The sequence below is a fragment of the Dermacentor variabilis genome, chromosome 1, assembly GCF_050947875.1.
Source record: "Dermacentor variabilis isolate Ectoservices chromosome 1, ASM5094787v1, whole genome shotgun sequence".
Taxonomy (NCBI): Eukaryota; Metazoa; Arthropoda; class Arachnida; order Ixodida; family Ixodidae; genus Dermacentor; species Dermacentor variabilis.
In genome coordinates, this window is record NC_134568.1 from 151,906,099 (window position 1) to 151,929,620 (window position 23,522).

The 23,522-nt window shown below is 43.7% G+C and overlaps 1 protein-coding gene across 12 annotated transcripts in view; it reads right to left on the reverse strand.

Moving 5' to 3' along the window:
- LOC142586544 (uncharacterized) overlaps positions 1 to 14,255 on the reverse strand; it is a 135,316-nt gene extending 121,061 nt beyond the window's left edge. For 10 of the 12 annotated variants that reach the window (XM_075697667.1, XM_075697665.1, XM_075697664.1 and 7 more), the window contains exons 1-4: positions 14,025 to 14,255; positions 5,987 to 7,558; positions 3,179 to 3,289; positions 2,262 to 2,514 (exon numbers count right to left, since the gene is read on the reverse strand). In XM_075697667.1, coding sequence (XP_075553782.1) covers positions 2,262 to 2,514; positions 3,179 to 3,289; positions 5,987 to 7,524 — 1,902 coding nt within the window. In that variant the 5' untranslated portion in view covers positions 7,525 to 7,558; positions 14,025 to 14,255. Of the gene's footprint in view, positions 1 to 2,261; positions 2,515 to 3,178; positions 3,290 to 5,986; positions 7,559 to 9,428; positions 9,508 to 13,715; positions 13,868 to 14,024 lie in introns of those variants that run through there. The other 2 variants (XM_075697662.1, XM_075697663.1) reach the window with 2 other exon arrangements.
- Between the last annotated feature and the right edge of the window lie 9,267 nt (positions 14,256 to 23,522).

Here is a 23,522-nt window from a genome sequence, read left to right on the forward strand (position 1 = left end):
CGCACTTGCGCGATTGACCTCTGCTGTCTGGCTGGGAACACAGTGCCCGCGAGGAGAAGTGCAAACAGCATTTGGTTTAAAATTTAAGCTCTTTCCAAAGTGCGTAGGGATGTAATACTTAGCAGACACGATCGTTTCCACACACTGTATGCACTGCACTTGTCAGTTCAAGATAGCCAGACCTGGTGAGGGGCCCTTTAAGTGTAAGTGAATGAATTAATTAATTAATGAACTGCAGTTAGTTTACAGTCAAAAGTTCCAATTACTAGAAATTACCCTCGTACAACAGATTATTTGCAACTCATTTTCCCTCAAAAACAAAACAGTCCTGAGAGCAGTTTGCAAAGCTGATGAACTAGCACTGTCAGTTAACAGATACTTGCAGACAAACTAATCTTGCCTTATCCACTACAGTGGAGGTGTGTACCAGTTGTTCCCGCACACTTAATGCCTTCCAATGTGGCTTTGCATTTAGCAGCGTCTTTGAGGCACGTTCTTGGAACTTTTGCAATCATTCTCAAAGTGATCAGTGGCTCCTCCAGCCTTTTGTGCGGAAAGCTATTCCAGAGAGTGCCAAAAAGCATAGACACCTCCATGGCCCTGAATCTCTTCCAAGACAAAGACAAATAATAAATGACCCACTTGGGCCATTTTTATAACTTCTTTTACTGCTGCAATAGTTGAGTTCACTACATTTGTGATGTACATGCAGCAAGTCTCAGAGATGAAGTATCAGACCTGATGTATTCAGCGAGATGTCAAATATGGCCTCATTGTATGGAACAAGATGGGCCAATCTAGCAGTAGCAGTAATGTACCCACCAGGTACATACACAAGACTACGCAATTTAAAGAAACTTCACATAATATGATGGGGAGAGATTATTGGCCTAGGTGCTCAACTGTGAATATTTCCCAACAATGCAGTATGGAGGGCTGCCCTTCCAAGTCAAATAATAACTAGCACCTGAAGTTTCATTTGCTTCCTTTGAGTTTGCCAAAATAGATCTGGTAAACACCACTGGAGAAGCAAACACTGGCAAAATACCCTTCTGAGTTCCATCAATGAGGTGATATTTGCTGCCACTGATGCACAATGCATACATTTGTGAATGAGAATTATTTGCATCTTTGTATAATAATGTATTAATCATTAAAACTAAATGTTGTGACTGGCTTTAACAGACTTCACTAGCTTGCTTCTTTTTTTTAAAAAATTTTTTTCAGTATACTTCTCAATTTAAGCCCAAAAGGCTATTGAAATTAGTCGCACAGAGATTGAGAGAAAAAAATTCAGAGCCATTCCACTCTGTGAAGGTGGATGGCCAGTGGAGCTGTATATATGGTGATAAATATGTTGATAAATATGTTGACTGAAAATAAAAGATACATACCACAATGAATTTCATTTTTTTACGATTTTTTGTTGTTTTATTACATTGCCTACTGAATGCTTTTTTTTTATTTTTAGCCTTCTTTTGTTTGCTTTCTTGAATTTATTATTTGATCACTAAGGAGACTATTGCTTTATGATTGCTATGATATATGGCCAGTGGCTCTGTGGCGACACTGGAAAGGTTCTTGGCCAATGTGAGGTGTATATATGACCGATGATGCATCGTGGGCACATTGATGCTTGTGTAACATTAAATGTTACATTTCCAAGAGAATGCCACGAACTCCTTTCCATCTGGCCAAGAGATGTCTATGTTGAAATCACCTGCAGTTACGATGGGAGTGGACTCGGGTGATGCAACCAAAGGTGCATACACTTGGCATTTGTGGCACGATCTTCGTCCGTATTACGTGCCGCCCGCCGTCCCGCCACGCACATTCCCGCTTCTGTTCACGACTGTGTTCTTCATAGGTGCATTGTTCTTCCACAGTCCTCACCGCACACAGCCTAACCATTGCATAGAGCCCGTGATGTAACATTGCAATCCATACTAAATAGTGTCTATCCTGGTTTTACTTTTTTTATTACAATATTTTTTGTATCACAATATGTTTTGACACCTTCCATGATTAAACACAGCTGGGACATAGCCAACGATATGCTTTTGCTTTAAGCTTCAGCTCTCTTAGCTCTGGGGTGGCCGCCATCCTTTTTGTCTACTCCCACAAACCAAAAGAACCTAGCGTATAACAACTCCGCTGTAATATGAACCGAAGTTATCTTTTTTGCAAGATTTACTTTCTCTTTACCACCTACAATACCAGGTGACCTCGTGGCCTATGTCTGAAATGCAAAAAACACTCACATCCTGTAGTATGCGGCGCAGCTTGAGGAGCATAGTCTTGAGTCCATTGAGGTCCTGGCACACTGACCGGTATGAAGATGAGTCTAACTTCACACCACCATCATCACACTCTTGCATCACCACCTGACGAGGAGGACGCAGTGGCAAGCTGACAGTGCGCGGACGTGCTTCAGCTGCTGTAGCACTGGATGGCGTTTTCAGAGGCCACCGAGATGCAAGCGAGTCAGAAGCTCGACGCAAGGCGGCCCCTTCACTGCAAAGGAAGTGGTCGGCTGAATGCTCGAGTCTCCAGTATTTACAGCACACATTCTTTTCAGATGGAGGCAGCAAAGGAGGCCCCGCATTCCTTGTCCCCCTTTGTCAAGATGTGACTAAGGATGTCACTTCATCACAAAGGATATAAATTACAAAAAATGAAATATTTCATTGTCTTTACTCAGTTTTAGCTCTGTCATTTCATGCCTTTATTTCTAACACAATCGCAGATACAATTAACATATCTCCACTCAAGACAGAAGATTATATACAAATATGCCATTTTACATACAGTGCAAAACTACTTTGAAGATGGTGTAAGTCTCTTAAGCCATAGTTGTTACAACTGTACCAGCCATGACAACCAAAGAAGCGAATAGTGTATATTTGCAGCCACCTTATGTTGCGGCTATAGTTATCAAGTGTATCCTCAGTGTGCAATCTCAGAATAGACATTTTATATACACTACGAGCTTTTATATTATGCACAAAAAGTGGCACTTATTTCTTACATTATGCTCCATAATAAAAGATGTTACCTGTGATCACTGTCAAAAACAACAGTTCTATCTTCTTCAAGAAAAAAATAATAAATATGTTGCATGCTAGCACACTGACCACTTCCTGGATCAAGAAGTAATATTATAGAAATGATATCTTACTCTGAGTGATTACTGTCCCACGAGTTCCTCTTTTCTGCTTGTGAAGCAACAGATGGGCGTGCCACTCTTCTCAGCTGTGTTCCAGCATATTTGATAGCAGGACTGGATGTACTGCAATACACACATGCACAAGACCCCCCAGGATCTAAGAGTGCAACAGAAAAACAAAGTATCTGCAAAGTAAATTGTATGCGAAACCTGTAAAGATTTAAAGACTTCTATTTGTAGATAAAGAGTCAAGTAATGGCAAGACAAAAAAAAATTGCCACACATGATACATACAGTCTTATACTTCCCAAGCAAGATTCAGTTGTGTGAACCTTCAAAATTACATAATAAATGCTTCCAATTCCACTTAAAGTACTAGATTTGAGAAATTTAAAACTGTCAAATATTTGATTATGCCTGAATATACCAGAATACTATGAACACAGGAGGCTGCCCACAATGAAAATGCATACCTGCCAATCCATGGGTAAACTTAAAATTCATAAATTTCCCATGGGCACGACTTCACAGCATGCATTGTTTTTAAAGCCTGCCCTGAGTGAACTCCTTTTTTGGGATATATACACATCTTAACAGATGCAGCACACACTTTCGACACAGCACACAAGCAGCAGCAAACTTAGGTCAGCAGAGACTGACAAGCAACACAACATTGCTTGTGATCAGTTACTTTTACAGCAACATTGTCGGCCATAGAAAGCTGTCTGAATAAAGTTGCTCAAGGCAGGTACCCCTCTGGTGTCCTTTCATCATCATCACACTTTCGAGGGTATGGTCGGGGACCAACAAGCAAAACTTTTTCGTGAACAGAATTTTTCGTGAACCTTGATGCAACATTCGTAAAATCGTAGAACGAGCCCAAATTCGTCAATGTTGCAAGAAATTCAGGAGAGCTGCGAGAGTACGAAAATAGAACAACCAGGAACTGTTGTGGCCCTGCACTTTTTGCTTGATTATAGGTTACCAATTTCATCACAATTCTGTATTATGTGTACTAAAATAAATTTTTTTATGCCGCATCTCTAAGTTTCTTTTTCCTGCATTTATTTTAGAACAAAGAACATTCAACATTCAAATCCGATATTTAAAGCTTGTACTTGTATTAGCATACAATTTTAATCATAAATTATACTATTCGAATATCAGTGAATAAGTATAATCAGATTATTTGATTTCACTGAATGAATTGCTTATTTTGCATATTAATGAGTTTAAAGAATTACTGCACTATTTAAAGCCTATTTTTCTCATATTCACTACAGTAGTTATGAAATATTTTAAAGGGACCCTAAAGGGAAGAACTAAATCAGTTTAGGCTGATAAAAAATGTATTCTTTAAAAACTATTTTCGTTAATATCATGTTAATTGGTTGATTATTAGAAGAAAAAATGCAGGTCAAACTTCCATTTCTTGAATTTCATGTCAAAACCCTAGCGCCGCTACATCAGTATGGCATCACAGAATTTCAAGTATTTTTTGTACTCATGCCTTGTGGCGGAATGAAAGTTCCCAAAATTTGCCATGTTCATTCTTTGGTTTCTTTAGAATACAATGCAGTCCATCTTTGCCCATTTAACTAGGTCTGAGTAGATGCAGTAAAAATCCATAACCCCCCGGCAAGCTGGAGCAGAAACTTCCGAGGCAACGTCGCCACCAGTCTTTCTTTCTTGTTTCTTTTCTGGTTTATCAAGCCTCCTTTCCCAGATTATTTTCTTTTGGTACTGCAGAAGGGTAGTTTACTTACACTTCAATAATTTTTCTCCTCACGCAACACGTGGCACACTACCACAGCAGCAGGTATTCCCTTTCACCCACTATGCTACGTCAAGGCACGCTTTCTTTTCGTGTCCCTTTTAAGATCAGCTAAAGACTCCCAGACCATCAGTACTACTCCTTTTACTGCTGCATAGCACAGTTGTGAAGAAAAAGGTTTTGCCAGCTTCTCTACCTTTTTTAATGGCTCATCAATTGGAGAAATTTGTATTTACAGCATACAAAGAATCTCCCAAAGTCTTTATCAGCACAGAGAAAAATTTTAGTTCTGTGCCACCTAAACCGCAATAACAGGTACTTTGGTGATGCTCACACCCCCATCACATTTCAAACAATCCCAAACAAGGCCCAAGCACATTTTAACACAAGACGTTCAGGGATAAAAATATATAGTAAAATACTTAGTTATAATGATGGTTTACTATATGCCAAAATTTCCTATTATAAATGTGCTGTATTGTCAGAGTGCCCAAATGGCACAGGTTTAAAAAAATCCAACGACACCTTAGCACTTCCTATGAGTTGTAAATGCGAAAGCATTAATGTTAAATTGAACGCTGCTGAGCAGTCCTTCAAGTTACGAACTCCTCGTGGGCAAGTAAGCGCATTAAGATGCTTGGGCAATGCCTCCTAGATCGCATAAGGCCAGTGCACTTTGATTCGTCACTGATTCGTGGCGGTGCCCTCTCTCCTCACGCAACACGTGGCACACTACCACAGCAGCAGGTATTCCCTTTCACCCACTATGCTACGTCAAGGCACGCTCATGACGTGTCATCGCAGTCAATAGGAACTTCGGTGCCATTTTTCGCTTTTCCCAATGACAGATGCCAGCTTTTTCATTCAATGGGTCATTTGATGCTTTCACATCAAAAGATATCTCCAAAAAATTTCGTGAAATATGAGCTCGATGCCATTGTGTGGTGAACTGAAACGGGACAAGACCTATAGCATCCTCAGGTTTGAAGTAGCATATCGAGCACACAGAAGTTTAGTACATCAAGCAAAACAAGCAGACTACTCACATTTCTGGGGAATCCTTGCATGGAGTTTCAAAGTCCAGCATAAGGTCATCGGAACCCAGGCTTGAACAAGACGATCCAGCATCAGAACATAAGGGATGGAGGTCATCCAATGTTCGGTCAACTTTAGTCTGTCGCCCACTGAATGACTGTAGAGCATGCAGTTCAAAGATGGACTTCTTGACTGATGGTGCCCCTCTTCCTCTAGACCGCTCGAGAGCAATCAGACCAGGCTGATCAGAGATGTCATCATCGATTAGGAAGCCATCTGATGTGGGGCTGAGAAACCCACCACTCTTCTCTTCCTTGTTTGGGGGGCTGAGTGGAGCTGACAGCATTGATGGTCCTTTTGCAACTCCCTCTCTCTTCTGCTCTGGTGAGCAATCCTTTGCTGCCTTGGCTCCCTTGGTCAGTATTCCCTTGGCGATGACAGCCCGAGTGGGGCTGCTGAAGCCTTTTGTGATCTTTGGTTCAACAGACCGCTTCCATTGAGGAGTCTCTGAATACTTCTTTATTGGAGTGATGCGCCGATAAGACAGGATTCCCCGGTATGCTGCGTAGGAGTCCGGCTGGTCATACACACCCATCTTGGAGGCAGTTCCATCAACTGTAGTCAGTTGTGCTCCAACAGGGAGCGTTGTGGGCAGTACAGCTGAGTCGAACTCTTTTCCTACACCCACGGCCTCCTTTAGAACAGGCGACGACTCCACTTGTAGCGTCGTGCTGCTGCTCTGGGCCTTCCCGCCATTCTCACTGCCAGCAGGTGGGTCACTCAGAGAGTGGCCCAGACCAGAGTCGTAGTCGGTGCTACCGCTGTCTCCGCTGTGGCTCCTGTCTGAAATGCTTTCCTTATCCGGCGACACCCGGTGCTGGCAACCAGTCCGCTTTTCTGCAGCAGCAGCCTCTCCCACTGGTTGGTTGGACGTTCGAGCTGTTGCATGTAACTTCTCACTTGTAGCCCTCTGCGGCACAGGTGGAACTCTGGTTGTCACAACAGCAACCTGAGGCTTGGGGAGCCCACTCAGGTGTGCTGTAATCTTGGTTGGGATTTTGGTGGCGCCATATTGAATGCGCATCTGTTCCGAGTTCTCAGAAGACACCTTGGCCCCCTCTGTCTTAACCCGCAATGAGCAGCTGTCTGTTACATTATATGCACCAGTATCGACAACATCCTTTTTAAAGTTAGTGAAATCTTGGGATGAGCTTCCATCCTCAAAGTTGTTATTGAAGCTAGGGTTGTTCACATCAGCATTGTCAGTCACAGCTCTCCTGCTCCTGTCTGCAAAGTCTGTTGTCACTGTGACATTGGCTTTGCCTTGCAGATTTCCAGATTGAGAAGGGTTGGCACGGTATTTAGTAGGGGGAGGAATACAACGTCTGAAGTTCACCTCTGATGTATCTATTGGTGCGACAGTTCCCCTTGTGTAAGGAGTGGCTCGTGGTAGACGTAGCGCACTATCCTGAGAAGAGGATGCCGACATGGGAGCAGAGGAGTACGGCTGTGAGGCTGACTTGCTCTTACTTGAGTAGCATGTGCCCATCAAGGCATGGAACAGTGTACTTCAGCTCGAAATTCTGAAGAAAAAAAAAAAAAAGCAAACTGTGGCCAGGCCTATTTCAAAGAAGCTCAAGACCATGCATAATAAATGGCTGAAGGCTAGACAGTTGACAAAATAATTCAATGATAGCCGACACTTCCCCAGCATCTTGCGATATCTCACTGTCTCTGGCAACAATCCAGTCATTCCTAACCCATTGCTATTCTTAAGTATGTTGATTTCTGATACAGCAGCACATACAAACCACGTGATGCACTTAATACAACAAAGTGGGTCAACTAACGAGCAATTTACGCCACTTATGAACACCACTAACCTTACGGCTATTTCGGGTTTAGCGACACTATCACCGAGAGTGAAACAAGCATGGCTCAAATTTTTATGTAACTTGATTCACAACTATTATGATATAGACCTAACAAAATACATGTTTTTCACAGTCACGATCATCGAGACATAAACATGTACACGTTATAACAGAATATTCATGCCATAATGACACATTCATGTACTCTTATTTCCCCCTCATGATAAGGGAATGGAATCACCTCAACCTTTCAGTCATTTCTGCAGACTCATTATTTCAGTTCACATCACGGTTAGAATCCACATCTAGTAATCAATAACACAGTCTTATTCACATAATATGCTTTTCAACTCTTGTAAGATTTGCTGATTATCGTGAAGGTGTTTACTGGTATTTTTGTTCCCATTTGCTATCCTTTTCATGATGTATTCGCAGTATTGTTGCGCATGTCTACTGGACATTTGATATCTATATTTCTTTGTTTTTTATATGTATTGTTACCTTGTTCATTTGTGTTTCTTGTTTGGCTTATTGACACGAAATTTGTACATGAACTTTTATTACCATGTATTTCATTTTTGTATGCCCACTCGCTATGGTCCCTGATGGGACTGGCAGTATTGAAAATAAATAAATAAATATACCGTGCTTTTGTTATGCTAATACAAGAATAGCTTTTCCTGTACATGAAGATCAGCATGTATGCAAGGGTCAATGACAGCTTCAACGGTTATAAATCTAAGAAGAATGTGGCATGTAAATATCCAAAGTGCCCATTTCACTAAAAATTATATGCAGTTGTCATCAATAACAATAAACGATTGCACAAGAATTCATAAGGGCAAAGTTCTAACATATAAAGCAGATCACAAAAACACAAAGTGCACAGAATGCTTAGTGTTAAAGTTCACAAATGCAAGGCATCAACAGATGAAAACTGTAAAGGTACACTAGATGGAAAACAGCTCATCGCTAAGAGCAGCATCAAATGAAGGCAAAGGCAGATGGCACAAGGAAATGTAACATAATATACAAAGAGATACAAAAATTATCAATAAGAAAGGGTAGAGAGGTCAGCCTGAGATGGATTCCTCTAGCCAGCTACTCTGTTCTGGAGGAAGGGAAAGAGATGCATGATTGTTGTTAGTGAGTGCAGAGACAAAGCTCATGACTGTGTCGATAAAAATCCAAGCCTGTGCTCTTTAAAGGGGCCTTCAGTATGTTTGGGCAATGTAAACAGATAAGCACGGCACATAGATCATGCATTGACGATCATGCCTGCAAAGTACCAAAGTGCTCCACAGCACGAAAGCAGCAATGCCCGGCCGGCATGACATTAAACTATTCGAATTTGTTTTTATTCTAAATCAGCCATTAGACCTCCGTGATAGGTTAAAATGTTTCGGGCTCTGCCCATAATACTGGGGCGCCCACCCATACAGGTTGGACTCATGCATGCACTACCGTGTGCCTTGTCCTTTCTTTTGTCTAGCTATCTGGCCTATCACAGAGGACCAATAGCTGATTTGGAAATAAAAACAGATTGGAATAGACTTACGTCACACCAACCTCCACGCACCTTTCCTTTCAAGGGAGCTCCGTTTCACACCTGAGAATGAAGGCTACATGCATATACGCCTCTACGTCCCATGCACTGCCTGTAATATCAGCAATTACGGCATGCTACTTCGGTAAATCATCCAATGCAAAACGTGAAAAACCACCCCTAAAAGTGTGCTGTGCAGAGAAAAAATAGAGGGAAAAAAAAAGGAGATTGTGACATAAACGTGACACAGTCTCGCGGCTCTGATATAGGAGAAGGCAGGGAAGGAATGTTGCTTGTGAATGCTAGTTGGTAAAAACAGAGTGTTTAAGTTGGCAGTGAAGCGTGCCTCCTGGCAGCATGGCAACACAACATTTGGATTCCTTTTATATCTTCTAATAATGAGCAAATTGAGAAATTACTGCAGTAATACACTCCCTAAACGGTCCTTTCAAACTTCCAGTGTATAACCAAAACTTCCAATGCAGCCTGCTGAGGGGCCCTTTAAGAAATTAAGTGAGGCTCAAATCAATTGAAGATTAAGTTTAAAGTTTCATCAAGAACCCAGAATAACTTGCTCTGATAAGAGCTGTTTCTCAAGACAGGCAAGAATAGTGGGGCAGCATCTGTAGATTGTGTATATATTTAAGGTAAACACATAGCATACATTAAAATTTGTTGCTGAGCTAGTTGGTTCATGCTTAACAACTGAATACTAGTAAGCGCAGTTCCAAGACGGGACAAAAGGAAGACAGTCCTGTGTTTCTGTGTCTTTCTTTTGTCCCGTCTTGGAACTGCACTTACCAATATTCAGTTGACATGGCATATACTCTACAGATTCCGGTACATGATATATATCACAATATGGAAAGAGTGTGCATCACATGAAGTCGTGAAAACACCACTTCCAGCCTCAAACTGTGCAAGGGATTGACACTGCTGCACTCGCTGTTGGGCGGTAGCCTAAAAAATCCGGGGACACCTAAGCACTTCTTATGAGTTGTGAATGCAAAAGCATTAATGTCCAATTGAATGCCGCTGAGCAGTCCGAGTTATGAACTCGTCGCAAGCAAGCGAGCGCGCTGAGACGCTTGGCCAATGCCTCCTAGATAGCACAAGGCTGGTGCACTTTGATCTGTGACGTGATGCTGCCTTGCCCAACTGCCATAGAATATAATGGGGATGCTTCTGAGTAAGCCACAGTTATTTTAACGTCACCATTTCCGCCACGCCGGGCTTGGCAAAGGAAATTTTGGTCCAAGTAGCATGATGTCATAAAGCAGAGGGCACAGGCCTGCTATCTGGTGCTGGTTTAGCCCAGTAAGCAAGGCACTTGGCTAGGATCGTAGGTTCAAAACTCACTACCGCCAACGTTTTTCCTTTCAAATGTATTGCTTTTTATACATTAATTTCTGTATAGCAATTACCTAGGTGAAGTTCTGACACTAAAATTTAAAATTAAATTATGGGGTTTCATGTGCCAAAACCACTTTGATTATGAGGCACGCCGTAGTGGAGGACTCCGGAAATTTCGACCACCTGGGGTTCTTTAATGTGCACCTAAATCTAAGTACACGGGTGTTTTCGCATTTTGCCCCCATCGAAATGCAGCCACCGTGGCTGGGATTCGATCCCGCGAACTCTTGCTCAGCAGCCCAACACCATAGCCATTGAGCAACCACGGCGGGTAAAGTTCTAACACAGGCGAGAGCGTGCGCAGACAAGGAAGGCGTGGATGCCTCCCAGAGTAAGGGTGGCCTGGCTTTGCAGCGATGCCCTCTCCCCTTGCGCAACACCTGGTAGCAAGTGTTCCCTTTCGCCTGCTCTGCTCCGTCAAGGCACGCATGCGATGTGGCGTCACAGCCAATGGGAATTTAGGCGACGTTTCGCTGCTACAGGCGCCAGCTTTTTGCCCAATGGGCCATTTGATGCTTTTGCATCAATAACAGCTTCGGGTCTAGTCTCTAGAAGTGCCTGTAAGGATTATTTAGATAGGCCTGTGTCTTTTTGCCAGTTCCAGTATAACACTGCAGAGAAGCCAATAAATGTCTGGTACAGAAAAGGGAATCATGAGCACTTGCACTGCATCAAGGGAACTATTTGCTTTGGTGTCAGCAAGTTCCCCGCCATGCGGACAGCAATGCACAAGGCTCCATTGATGCATTATGTGCTGCCCTTTCCATTCAGCTAGGCAGTGCAATGTGACTGAGCAAAAAGTCTATAACGGCTATCTTCCATCACACATGCAAGAACTTGCAGTGCTGATTTTGCCTCGATTAATACTGTCTGAACTCGAGAAAGCTGAAAAAAAATGTAAGGAACTGCCTTGATTATTACCACAAGTTCAGCCGTTTCAGTTCCTTGTGACTTAGGTGGAACCGTTAAATGAGGCAATGCAGGAAGACTACAAAATTAATAATATTTGGGGTTTTACGTGCCAAAACCACTTTCTGATTATGAGGCACGCCGTAGTGGAGGACTCCGGAAATTTTGACCACCTGGGGTTCTTTAACGTGCACCTAAATCTAAGCACACGGGTGTTTTCGCATTTCGCCCCCATCGAAATGCGGCCGCCGTGGCCGGGATTCGATCCCGCGACCTCGTGCTCAGCAGCCCAACACCATAGCCACTGAGCAACCACGGCGGGTAAGACTACAAAAGCAGTAGTTGTGGTTACAGCGTTACACTTGTCAGTACACAACTGTGTGCCTCTTGTGTATTTAATATCCGAATGCCAGCCCCAGCCCCCTGAACAATCAGCACTTTCTTTACTACCCTCAGTGAAGGAAATGCAATACACAAAATCCACCCCAAGGTAACTTATAAAATGTGACTCTGTTGTGTGGGAAACCAATAACATAAAAAGCCCCACTGTAAGGAGTCTATCACTAGCAGGATGCTTAACATGACCATTAGCCAGTTGTGCTGGCAATAAGTTGGCACCCTCCAAGAACAGTAATTTTGCCAGACATTCACAGTATGTTTCACAGCAAGTAGCTTCACATTGTTACGTAATCAAGAAGAAAATTAATGATCATTACAAAAAGATCTTGCAATGGATTAAAAAAAATGGCAGAGTAAGATAGAGCTTACATATTTGCATGCATTCCATATTCCATTCTGTAATTCTATTTAAAAAATATGGATATTTGACAAGCTCTGAAACTCTTCAGAAACAGTTGCTACAAACACATGTACACAGAAACAACACAGTAGATACAACACTATGTTGAATGCTGGAGTGTGCACTGGTGACGTGGAACCCAATACCTCACATCAAAAGATTAAGTGTTCTACAAAATATAAGATTTAGTACAAAAGATAAAAGCCACAGAGCAAGGAACACTTAACATTTGGGGGGAAAAAAATGACAGCAATGATGAAAGTTGTTTTTTTTTTTCATAGTAATATATAAACAAAATGAAGAATGCCAGCATATGAAGAATACGAACTTTGTTTCCGTACAATTTCGATATGTATCTTCTCCAACTGCAATATACACATGAAGGAGACTAAGGCAATGTTTTGTTGTCGTCTAGCGCTCACGAATCATTAAATCTGTACCAGAAAGTGATCTAAGTCATACTGTTCCAAAAACCCTATACACTAATGAAACTTAGTGAAATACATCCTCAAATTTATTAATAGATATACAGAACATTGATCAGTGCTGTGGAGAAATGACTAATAGGGCTCTCCCTAGCGCAGGCTTTGAAATGTGCTTACCAGAGTACATTAAACATGCCCTATGCTAGTCTCTCTCTCTCTATCTTTTTTTTTTTTTTTTTACAGAGCAGTACTAAATGAAAGCTGTAAATTAAATGCAGATTCAAGTTTTTGCCGGGTAATACACGTAATGACCGGATGATGCACTCCAACATTAGCTGTTCCTCTTGCGGTTTCGGCGCAAGTTATTGCAATTGATCACCTTAACTATACACGGCAAAGAGTCTTAAGCATAACGTGCAATGCTCTTTGCGTTTATCAATGCGAAGGCAGAAGGCTTATCGTTAACCATCAGAGTTTCATTTACAGAACACGAGAAATATTAGTTGTCGTGCCAGAAAACAACGTCGACAGCCAAAAATTATGCTTTCCGATCATCAAGGCCTATTGACACTAAAATCCACACGCAAACATCTTTTGACTTGGAAAATGAACGTACCGTGTCACAACACGCTAGCATAAGCACACTTTTATATGATGCTAATACTGCGTTTTGCGGGCGCCGGGCAAAGCAAACAGCTCGTGCAAGTGGCGAGCGAAATCAGACGCGAAGCACTATAGAATAAATTGACGCGAACGCGTCATCGGAACTCCCACCTGGTTAACGCGCTCCTTGTGCGTTGCACATTTCTAGCGGCATAGACATTTCAAAGCGTGTGCACATCATAGGAAGTAAGCAGTACGTATGTATACATACACTACTGTGTGTTAATATTTTGACAGGCGCCGAAATAGAGCAGTGTGGAGGCGTCAAACGAGTGGTCCACGCCAAGTGCCGACAAATGATCCCTAACGGTTACATACTTGCGGGTCTTTCATTGTCGGCATATGCTTAGTTGCGCTACATATCTGCTGCAATTCAATAATTTAAGGGCTGTTGCGAGCAAACTGCAAAGTTTAACTTACATTCATTAAGAACAGTACCCTTTCAGTAGACAGCTTACGTCCACTAGTAGCATCCCTTCTGCAGGCGACAGACGATTAAGAAAAATTATACGAAACAGTGACTTGCCAATTTTTACACTATCGCATATTTGCCAAATATTTCCTAAGCAAATAGGCTGAAACAGCCAACAAGGTACAAACCGACAGCCTAACTGAGTGGCCGATCAGCCAATCGTCGTAGACGGCCCACTTATTTTTATTCGCATTTGCGTCGCTAGATGGCTCTAGATGATGTAAGAATAAATGGATGAATGTTATGATCGTTCTCTTTGAAGCGACACGGTGAGCTGCGCCACGAAGTTCTTGCTATTATACTCTTCATTGTCCTGCCTAAGTTAAAAAAAAACCACCGATAGATTCCCATAATTAAACTTTCTGACCCCCTACTGTGAACTTTGTTCTTGTACGTCTCCATTTTTTTGCCGTTTACCTACTTCCACCAATCTTCCAATCGCTTCTTTTTTACATACCTCTTGCACTCGCTGCACCCAAGAGTTATAAAGAGAACAGCGGTGCATAATCGACCGCTGGGCAGATATTTTCACAGTCTAATAAGACATACTCCATTGTTTCCCTACCTTCACCGCAGCAAGCACATGCTTCTTCCTTCTTATATCTCGCTTTATATATAGGTGCGTATTCTAAAGCATCCTGATGTCACTTCGAAAAGTAATGAGCTTCCCTTTGAGTTATCATAAATTGTTTCTTTCCAGATCTCGTTTTTTCCTCTTAAGTAGTTGCTCATGGCAGGTTTCTTTTCAAGTGCCGCCACCCATGAGATTATTTCACCCTCACTGACTTTCCGCTTGACGTTCTTCGTCGTTGTGTTGCTCACCCAACAGGCCGCATAATTGCTGGTAAGCTTCCTAGTTCTTTTCCTCCACTGTGAATCAATGTTTTTCCTGTACAAATACCTCAACACTCTCCTAGCCCATTTACTTTCTGCCATATTCCTCAGTCGTCCTTCATAATCATTTTAACTGTGAGCTTCCCTCACTTCAAAACTTGTCTAGTCCATGTATCACCCTGCACAGCTTCAATTGTAGTCTTCCCGTGAGCGCCCAATGCAAGGCGTCCCACTGACCGTTGGTTAAGTCCTGATCGTAACCCTGGTTTCAAGCAAACAACCGCATTTCGAAGTGTACGTCCTGGAACCATTACACATTTCCACATACCCTGGAGTAGTCGTACCTATTGTATCACCATATCGCTCTGCGTATCATTCTGGCCGCACTTCTCTTCCTCTTTACTGTTATTGTTTCTTCATATGTGTTTGCATATATCTATTGTCTTCGTCTATCCATTTAACAATGTATATGTGTTCTTCCACGCAAGGTATTTCCTGGCCTTCTAAATTGACACTGTCTGTTGACTGTTTTCATTGAATACCATAACACCTGATTTTCTAACGCTAAATTTCAAACCTAAATTCTTACCTTCCTGTCCACAGATATTAGCCAGACGTTGCAAATCAATTTGCTTGTTAGCTAGCAACACAATGCCGTCCGCATAAAATAAACCTGGAAGCTGCTGGTCTACTACTGTACCCGCCCGTTTGTATGAGAGATTAAACACGACATAACTTCATTCTAGCACCCTCATCATCCTCACCTTGTACATCATAAACAGCAGTGGGGATAAAGGGCGCCCCTGTTTCAGTTGATATCAACTTTCTCCTCACTCCTCATCCCTTTCCATTCAACGCAAGATAATTTTCAAAATAAACCTCTCTCAAAAGCTGTAGACAATCGTAGCCTAAGTGTTCCCCTTCCAGAATATCCCACAAAATATTGCGGTCTACGTTGTCATACGCTCCTGTGATGTCTAAAAAGGTCACATTTAACGGTCTGCTTTTTGCTATGGAAATTTCAATACACTGAGTAAGGACAAATAAGTTATCATCCAGACACCTACCTATTCTAAAGCCCTTCCGAAGTTCTCCCAAAATGCCATTATTATCTGTCTATGCTTGCAGCTTTAATTTGATTGCCTACATTGCTAACCTGCATATTATTACCGAAGTAATGTTCAACGGTCTATACGAGTGAGTTCTATCTTTATTCCCTTTACCTTTATAAAGTAAGTGCATTTTACTTTGTCGCCAACTGTCTCGTGTTCGTCTATGTCATAAGTATTTTTCGCTGCATTCAAAAGAGCTTTCTTGCTTTTGGGGCCTATTTCATTAATCAGCCTAGCGGGAATCTCGTCTGGCCCTGCGGCTGTAGAATTTTCTCTTCGGTTTTCTTCCAGTTGAAATTTGTCAGGCCCAGCTCCTTTTCCATCTGGTTCTCTTTCATGCTCTTTTTTTCTTCAACTACAACCTCGTCATTGCTTCGGAAAGATTCGACTGTTATTTTTCGGATGTAATTTAATTCCGCTTCCCTTTCCAGTTTGTTTCCATCTTCGTCTAGGATATGTTGATGTATTGTTGTTGACTTCCTGTTTAATCATTTCATGTGGTTCCAAAATATTCTAGGTGCGGCCTCCTTTTTCTCAAATATTTCTGACAACCGACGTCCACTTTCACCTTTTATCTTTGCTTGAACCAGTATTTGAACCATAGATTTTTTCGCCCGGTCTATTTCCCATTTACTGGCTACTTCATCCTGCGGCAACTGCGCTTATTTTTTTTTTTTGCATGCCTATGCTTTCGGGATGCTTTCTGTCGTTCGGCGATTGCTTCTCGTATCTCCCTGTTTCACCAGCTTTTCGGTTTCTTTTTTCCTTTGCAACGAACATATTGTTCTCTTTCCGTATTTCTGTCGTTATTACACTTTGAAGCTCGCTATATCCCCACTCTTTACCATTTGCCAAGTTCTTCCTCGACTCTTGTGACTATTGGCGGCGAGGAGTTACGGAGTCGCCATCTATCGGAAGCGCCTCGCTGGCGTAGTATGAGGGATCACGTGGCGCGCTCCTCATAGGTTTTGCTGTCAGTGCTCACTGAAAACACCACGCGCGAGCTCTCCCGGACATTTCTGTAAGTACTTTCGAAACGAGAGAAGTTTCTTACTGTCTAAATAATAATCTTGGGCAAACTGAAAGCACACAATCGTTTACAGACGCTATCTCTTTACCGAATACGTACAGTGAACGCCACTGCGCGCGGTCGCCGCGATGGAGTCTCCCGAACCGGCTTCTTGCGTGAAAGGTAGGTAAACGCTGAGAGCAAACTATCTGAAATATGTTCTTATAGTGTTTGTATAACTAAATGGAGCGTAATAGAATGAAGCCTCAATCAAGCGATCGCGCAGATTCGCAGCGACCGACTGCGCGTCTGCATGCTTGTCCGCGCACTGTTTCGCTTTCTCCGCGCGCGCGTTTTCGCACCGTGCCATGAGCTTTAGGCCGCAGAATATGAGCATTTGACAGTATACAAGCAACCATTTTGTTGCGTGGGCGCTATCAGAGCTGTTCAAAAATAATTTCATTGTAGAGACTTCGACGCCTACGGGAACTGTGATGTGCCGTCGCGACGATTCAATCTTTTTTTTCTACTAAATTCTTTGACCTTTCAATACTATTTCTCGAGTTGCGTCGCACTGTATGTTTATCGGTGTTCTCAGCGTGCAATTCCCCGCTGCTCCCTTTTGTAATCCAGTGCATTAATTCATAACACAAACATGACCATATGCCATGCTTTTTTTAAATGTGCTTCTTACCGCTGCCTTTCCACTCCACTGAACTTGCCAGTATCTATAGCATCGACAAGTTCATAGACCAAACTGTCATGACATTAGTCGGGCAGCGGACTCGGGCGAGCGTCTCAGTGCGCGTTTTCAGGACATCGCAGACGGGGCGCCGTAGCAGAAATCTTCCTCGCGTCTGTGCTTGCTGCATACCCGAGTTGTAGCCGATGACTGTTTGCCGGTTTTATGTTTCGCGAGACAAGCTTCACACAGCTTCTTGTCCTGCGGCTACGTGTGAATAAGGCTGACACCGTGCTCCGTTGCGTGCGTCCGGCATTGCGGCACCGAGCAGTAGCCTACCATGTTGTGCGCCTTCAAAGGCAGCCACTACCAATTGTAGTGCTCTCAAGCGTTGTAAAGGAGACACTCGAAGTGGGCAAATCTCGCCACTAAATGAGGACCGCAGCGTACGAGGGAATTTAAACTCTCGTTTTCAGCTCGCTTCGGCGCGCCCGAAGCAGCCGACGCGGCCGCTATGTCCACGTGATCCCTCCTAGCACGTCACGCCGACGGTGGCGCCAGCTTTTCCAGTGGTGGAGCTCGAGGCCAATATTTGTGATTTGTTCAGTGTTCAAATTTGGACTGGCCATTTTGCACTCCCCTTTCCCTCTTTCCCAGCTACATATCCCAATTTCAAAATGATGCGTTTATGGTCACTCCCCGTGCTGCGATACCCTTCCTCGTCAATGACCATTTCTCTCAACTTATCATGAATTCCTTGTGTCATCAGACAGTAATCAATGGTCGATTGCCGGTTTCCCACTTAATTCTCACGTGATCTGCCCTTCACGCTTAGGCCCTGCCCTGCAATTACGATAACGAGGTTATGTTGCTCATAAAGATCTAGCATTGACTTCCCATGGTTGTCGGTATAGCCGTCTAGATCCTTTATGTGGGCATTCCTGTCACCTCATAGGATAATTATGGCATCATTCCCGAAACCCTTAATATCAGCGCTCAGGCATTCCACTAACTCTTGATTCTTCTCTGTGCAATTATTTCCAGTCCACAAATGCGTTACGCCCAGCGAAGTTTTCTTTCCACTCATTGTACCTGATAACCAAATACGCTCTTGACAACTTGAATTTACTCTTTTCCATTTGGCTCCCTGATGGATGAGCATTCCGACTCAACCTCCCTTTGTTTCTGATTTAGTTCTGTTGCACCCTTCCCAAACATAATTCTCAATCACTGGCGGCTCTTCCGAGTCTCTAAGGTGTCTTTCTGTAACCGCATACACCCCTATTTGTTCTCTATTTAACTGCTCCTCAATCTCTGCCCACTTTTCCTTCCTTCTGTCGCCCTGCATGTTTGTGTAGCCTATTGCATGGCGAGCTCTCTTTCTTGTTTTCCTCCTTTTTCGGTTATTGACGACGATGCTATTCTGAGGTTCCCCTACGCGACCTTCTTCATGACTACCTACTCTGGCCTCCTGAGCGCCAGTGAGCCTCCTAAAGAAGCAACAGCGTGACCAGCAAGTCACCAGCCCACTTCTAGTCCAAGCCTGTAATTGAAGTGGACCCTGTCTCGATAAAAACCACCACATCTCACTTCCCTGTTTACTTCGACAGCCTCGAAACCTTTCCCTCGGCTCGTTTTCAATATCGCGTCATTAGCAGCCACTAGGGCTCTTTGTACGTGACTGTCACGTACGGGAATCTCCGGCACAGTGCACACCACGATCTGCACCTGAGGGCTGACGAGTGCTCGCGCAAGTCGTCTACCCCCTTCGCCAAGCGCTGGGCTAGTCCTGTCCCTTTCCTGTTTAGGACGTCATTTAGCTCACCTGCTCTATGAAAAGGTTGCGCACGTGGGCATTTTCCGCGAGCTTTGCTTTTGCTCGCTCCATGACAGAACCCAGTGTCCACCCTGGAAATGTCCCTACCGCCACTCTCTTATCGCCTTTCACTCTTTCCACAATTGCTTTTGAGCACCTAGCCAGGTTTGAGTCACCGGCAATAATCACCATTTCACTCTTTTCTACCTCTGCCTGCTTCCCTTTGTCCTTTTCTGCGTGATTCGGACTTGACAAGGCGCATTGACCCCTGCGCTCCTGCTTTTTTATGTGTGTGTGTGGCGGCTTCCAGGTAGGTGGCGCTCTTTCCAGCTACCCCCTCGCCACGTTGCACGCATTTCACGTGCTTTGCTGACACTCCCTCTCCTGTCACGTCGGGAGACTGCGTTCCATTGTCACGACCATTCTCGTTCACAATGGCGGCCCTGTTCAGCTTTTCCTCGGCTGCTTGAAGACTTTTTCTACTACCTTCCGTGCATCACGCTTCATATTTAGCTCATTTTTGAGCTCGTCGACTTGTTTGACAATCTCATCCTGGAGAGCTTCCATTTTCTTCAGCCTAGCATCGACATGACAGTGTCTGCCGATTGACTCGATTCCTGGTCCATTCTCATCCGTCCCCTCGTCTGTCTTAGGGACCCTCCGCATACTGCACGCTTTCCCGGCTTTCTTGCCATGTATTGCAAGGCTTTTTCTAATGCAAATACCGAAGCTTTCAGAGCACGTGCCTTCTAGCAAAAACTGGTACGCACAGAATATAAATCCTTAAAATGCCGCAAAGTAATTCTTACGAATGTTTTAAAAGCAATCAATGCCGCACAGAATTAAGGTTTGACACGTGTTCGCACGTGTTCAACCACGCGGCCACGCTCTCAATTTCCTACATAAGCAATATTCCCGATACCAAAGCACACGCAGTAAAACTACTAATAGCTATTAGTGTTGCCATTTCCAAGCTAATATTTAAAGGCTATAAAGACTTAACGTCCCACACGGTCGCACGTGTCGAAGAACATGGTGCGAAAGGACACTGACTATCCTGCAAAACGAAATATACACGAAGCACACCTGCGCACACAAAAAAGAGACAAAAAAGAAAATTTTGGTTAAGCATACTGATGCATCCAGCAGATTAGTCGTGGAAGCAGACCACATTGAGCGAAAGGGCACGGGGTGCATTAGCCAGCCTCCGATCGCGCTTTCTCAGCAGGAATTAGCGTACCTAGATAGCTCGATACGGTAACAGATGCCCTATATACACGTGGCCCGGTTGCGCGTTCCTCGATTGACCATGTGATCGCTTGTTTCGCTTATATACCTGGTGTGTGTTTCAGTAAACGTATTTGTGAGTCAGCGCTGGCCTGTGTTCTTACACTCCGTCGTCGTCTTGTTCGCGCTGTTCTCATTATGAATGCATAACAACTCGCCCAACTTTCCACTTTAATACCATATTTATAATGCTTCTTGGGAGAGGGCAATACAGTGAGGCCCTAGATGCTAACGAAATTCGCGTTACAGTCACACGCAGCGCATGCCGACTATCACGACAGCCATCGCGCAGTGCGGTGACGTGGTGCTACGGAACTATGCGGAGCGTGGTTCAGGGGTCAAATAAAAAAAATCGTACGACGCTAACCAAAATTAGACATAGACGGCAATGGAAGACCAACAAACAAGCCTAGCTAATGCATTTTGTGCCATATTTTTACACGGAGTACCTAATTGCGAGAAACGTGACTGGTGTTTCTAGGTTCAGCAGGCGAAGTTGTCTAGCTATACTCGCCGAAATAACACTGACATTAATTTTCTCGCAGAAGGATATTTCGTGTATTTGAGCAAACTTTGAAAACTCGTCATGTGACAACAAACAAAAACTTTAAAGCAAATATGTACTGAGGCGGAAAGTTCTCATTCTTCCGGGGGGAGGAGGGGGGGCTGGGCCCCGACCAGCCTTACGAACCCCATATATATATATATATATATATATATATATATATATATATATATATATATATATATATATAATAACTGTTGCACTTGGAGAAACTTCGTGTGACCTCGAAGAATTGTTCTCTGAAGTGATGGCCTTATATGAGTATTTACAAGACCTCGTAGCAGAAGACAGTTCAATTTCACAGCCTCAGTCTTCTCGCACCACCAAGAATCTAACGTTTCTCGGTGATGTAATCTTCCTTCGTGCAATTGTCGTATACTTCGCTCTCACAAATAGTGATTCGCCTAGGTTCCCGAGAAACTGTAGTCTCTCTCTCTCTCTCTCTCTCTCTCTCTCTCTCTCCTTTTTTTCCTTATGAGTCCGACTATAAGCGTTGCTGCGCATGACTGCTGTTGATTTTGATTTCAAGTGAATTAGGATTGGTCTCATTTCGGTTATTGAGTGAATTACACAGGGTGTCCCAACTATCATGCACTAAGTATGTAAAAAAGAGCAATTGTGTTACTCTAAGAAAACCTAGTGCATATTGCTTCCAGTACAGTGGAGTAATTTTTTCGTTAATGAGATTTATTTAGGTAATTGTATTTAATTATCTAACTCGAGAAGTACTGTCATAGTTATCAAAGTGTCAATGAGGCATTCGTAGGCACCCCCAAATGACATCTAACTGTGGTGTTTTCAACAACGCACTAATGGCGTACTAACACTATGGTACTAATTTTTTCCAGTTAGCTGGCAAAGAAATCCCACAAAATATCAAATATATCACTTGACTGCGCTCCGACCCGTATCATAAAGCAGTGCACTCAAATAAGCTGATTGAAAGAAACTGATTTGCCTGTCGCAAACCCGAAGAGGCAGCTCATCACCTTGATAATGGTACGGAAGGAGCACCAACAGCAGGTTTCACGGCTTAGCAGCTATTCCTTCCTCTCATTTCTACAGCACACTTATGGTATCTTCGACTGGTCGCCTGTATGCCCCAAAGCAGAGTCGGGTAGATCGCTCGTTTCCCGAGCTCAAAGGTAGGGGACAAGCGCGCAAGCCGAACGTGCGACTCGCTCTCGGAGGAGGAAATTGCTGATGCGAAGCCACGTGACTACTGCCAACGTCCGATGTTTCGCCTATCCAAAGCTCCCGGCGCTGCCGGAAAAACCGGCGGACGTGCCGGCGGGACGAACGTTCGTCGAGACGCCAGCATGCAGTGGCCTAGGTTGCCAAGGTTACGGTGGGCCGTCGCCAACAGCAGCGACGCGGCGCTGCGATGACGTTTCAGTCTCGATGACTGCTCCGACGACAGGGCTCGGAGCGCCTCAGAGCGCTCCAAGATAGAGGAGAGCAATCGAGAAGAACCAGCCGAACGCAGGGCGCGCACCCTCTTTCAACCAGCCGAAGACAACGCCGCTCGCGAGAGCGCTCCAGAGTGCTCAGAAACGACCAGCCGAAGATAGCATTAAAATCCCTTTCTCAAGAGCGACTGATCACATTGATAACAAAAGCCCCTTGATAACGCGGCCGAAGCGCCGCTCTGACCACGCACGAAACGCGAAAAGCAATGGAATAGGCATGGAATGTTTCAAAATCCGGGCTCTGCTTGTAACGCATCGAAAGAGTGCGCGCACAGCTATATTTCGCGCCAGAAGCTTGCCTCGGGCCAAAGCCAAATCAAAATGACGGTTTTCTGTTTCATGAGAGTGTATACCTGCTGCAAAATCAAGCTCGTGGCAAAAAATAAAAGCGAATAAACAGACCGGGAAGCAACCTACGTGTAGAGAAAAGGCAAAGCCGATGCGTTCAAGAATGTACATCTACCACTTTCAAGTGAGCCGAATTGGCAATCCGCACGTCGGCAGAAAAAACAACCGTAAAAGAAAACGATCAGATTTCAGTAGCCCTTATTATCTGTGAATTCGTAAGCGCCGTTGAACACGAGCCGCTGCCTAGAGCACGTGTTAGAATAGGTACCTTTCTGCAGCTACGCAGAACTGAATCCGCTTTATCACATCTTCAGCGGCTTTCTC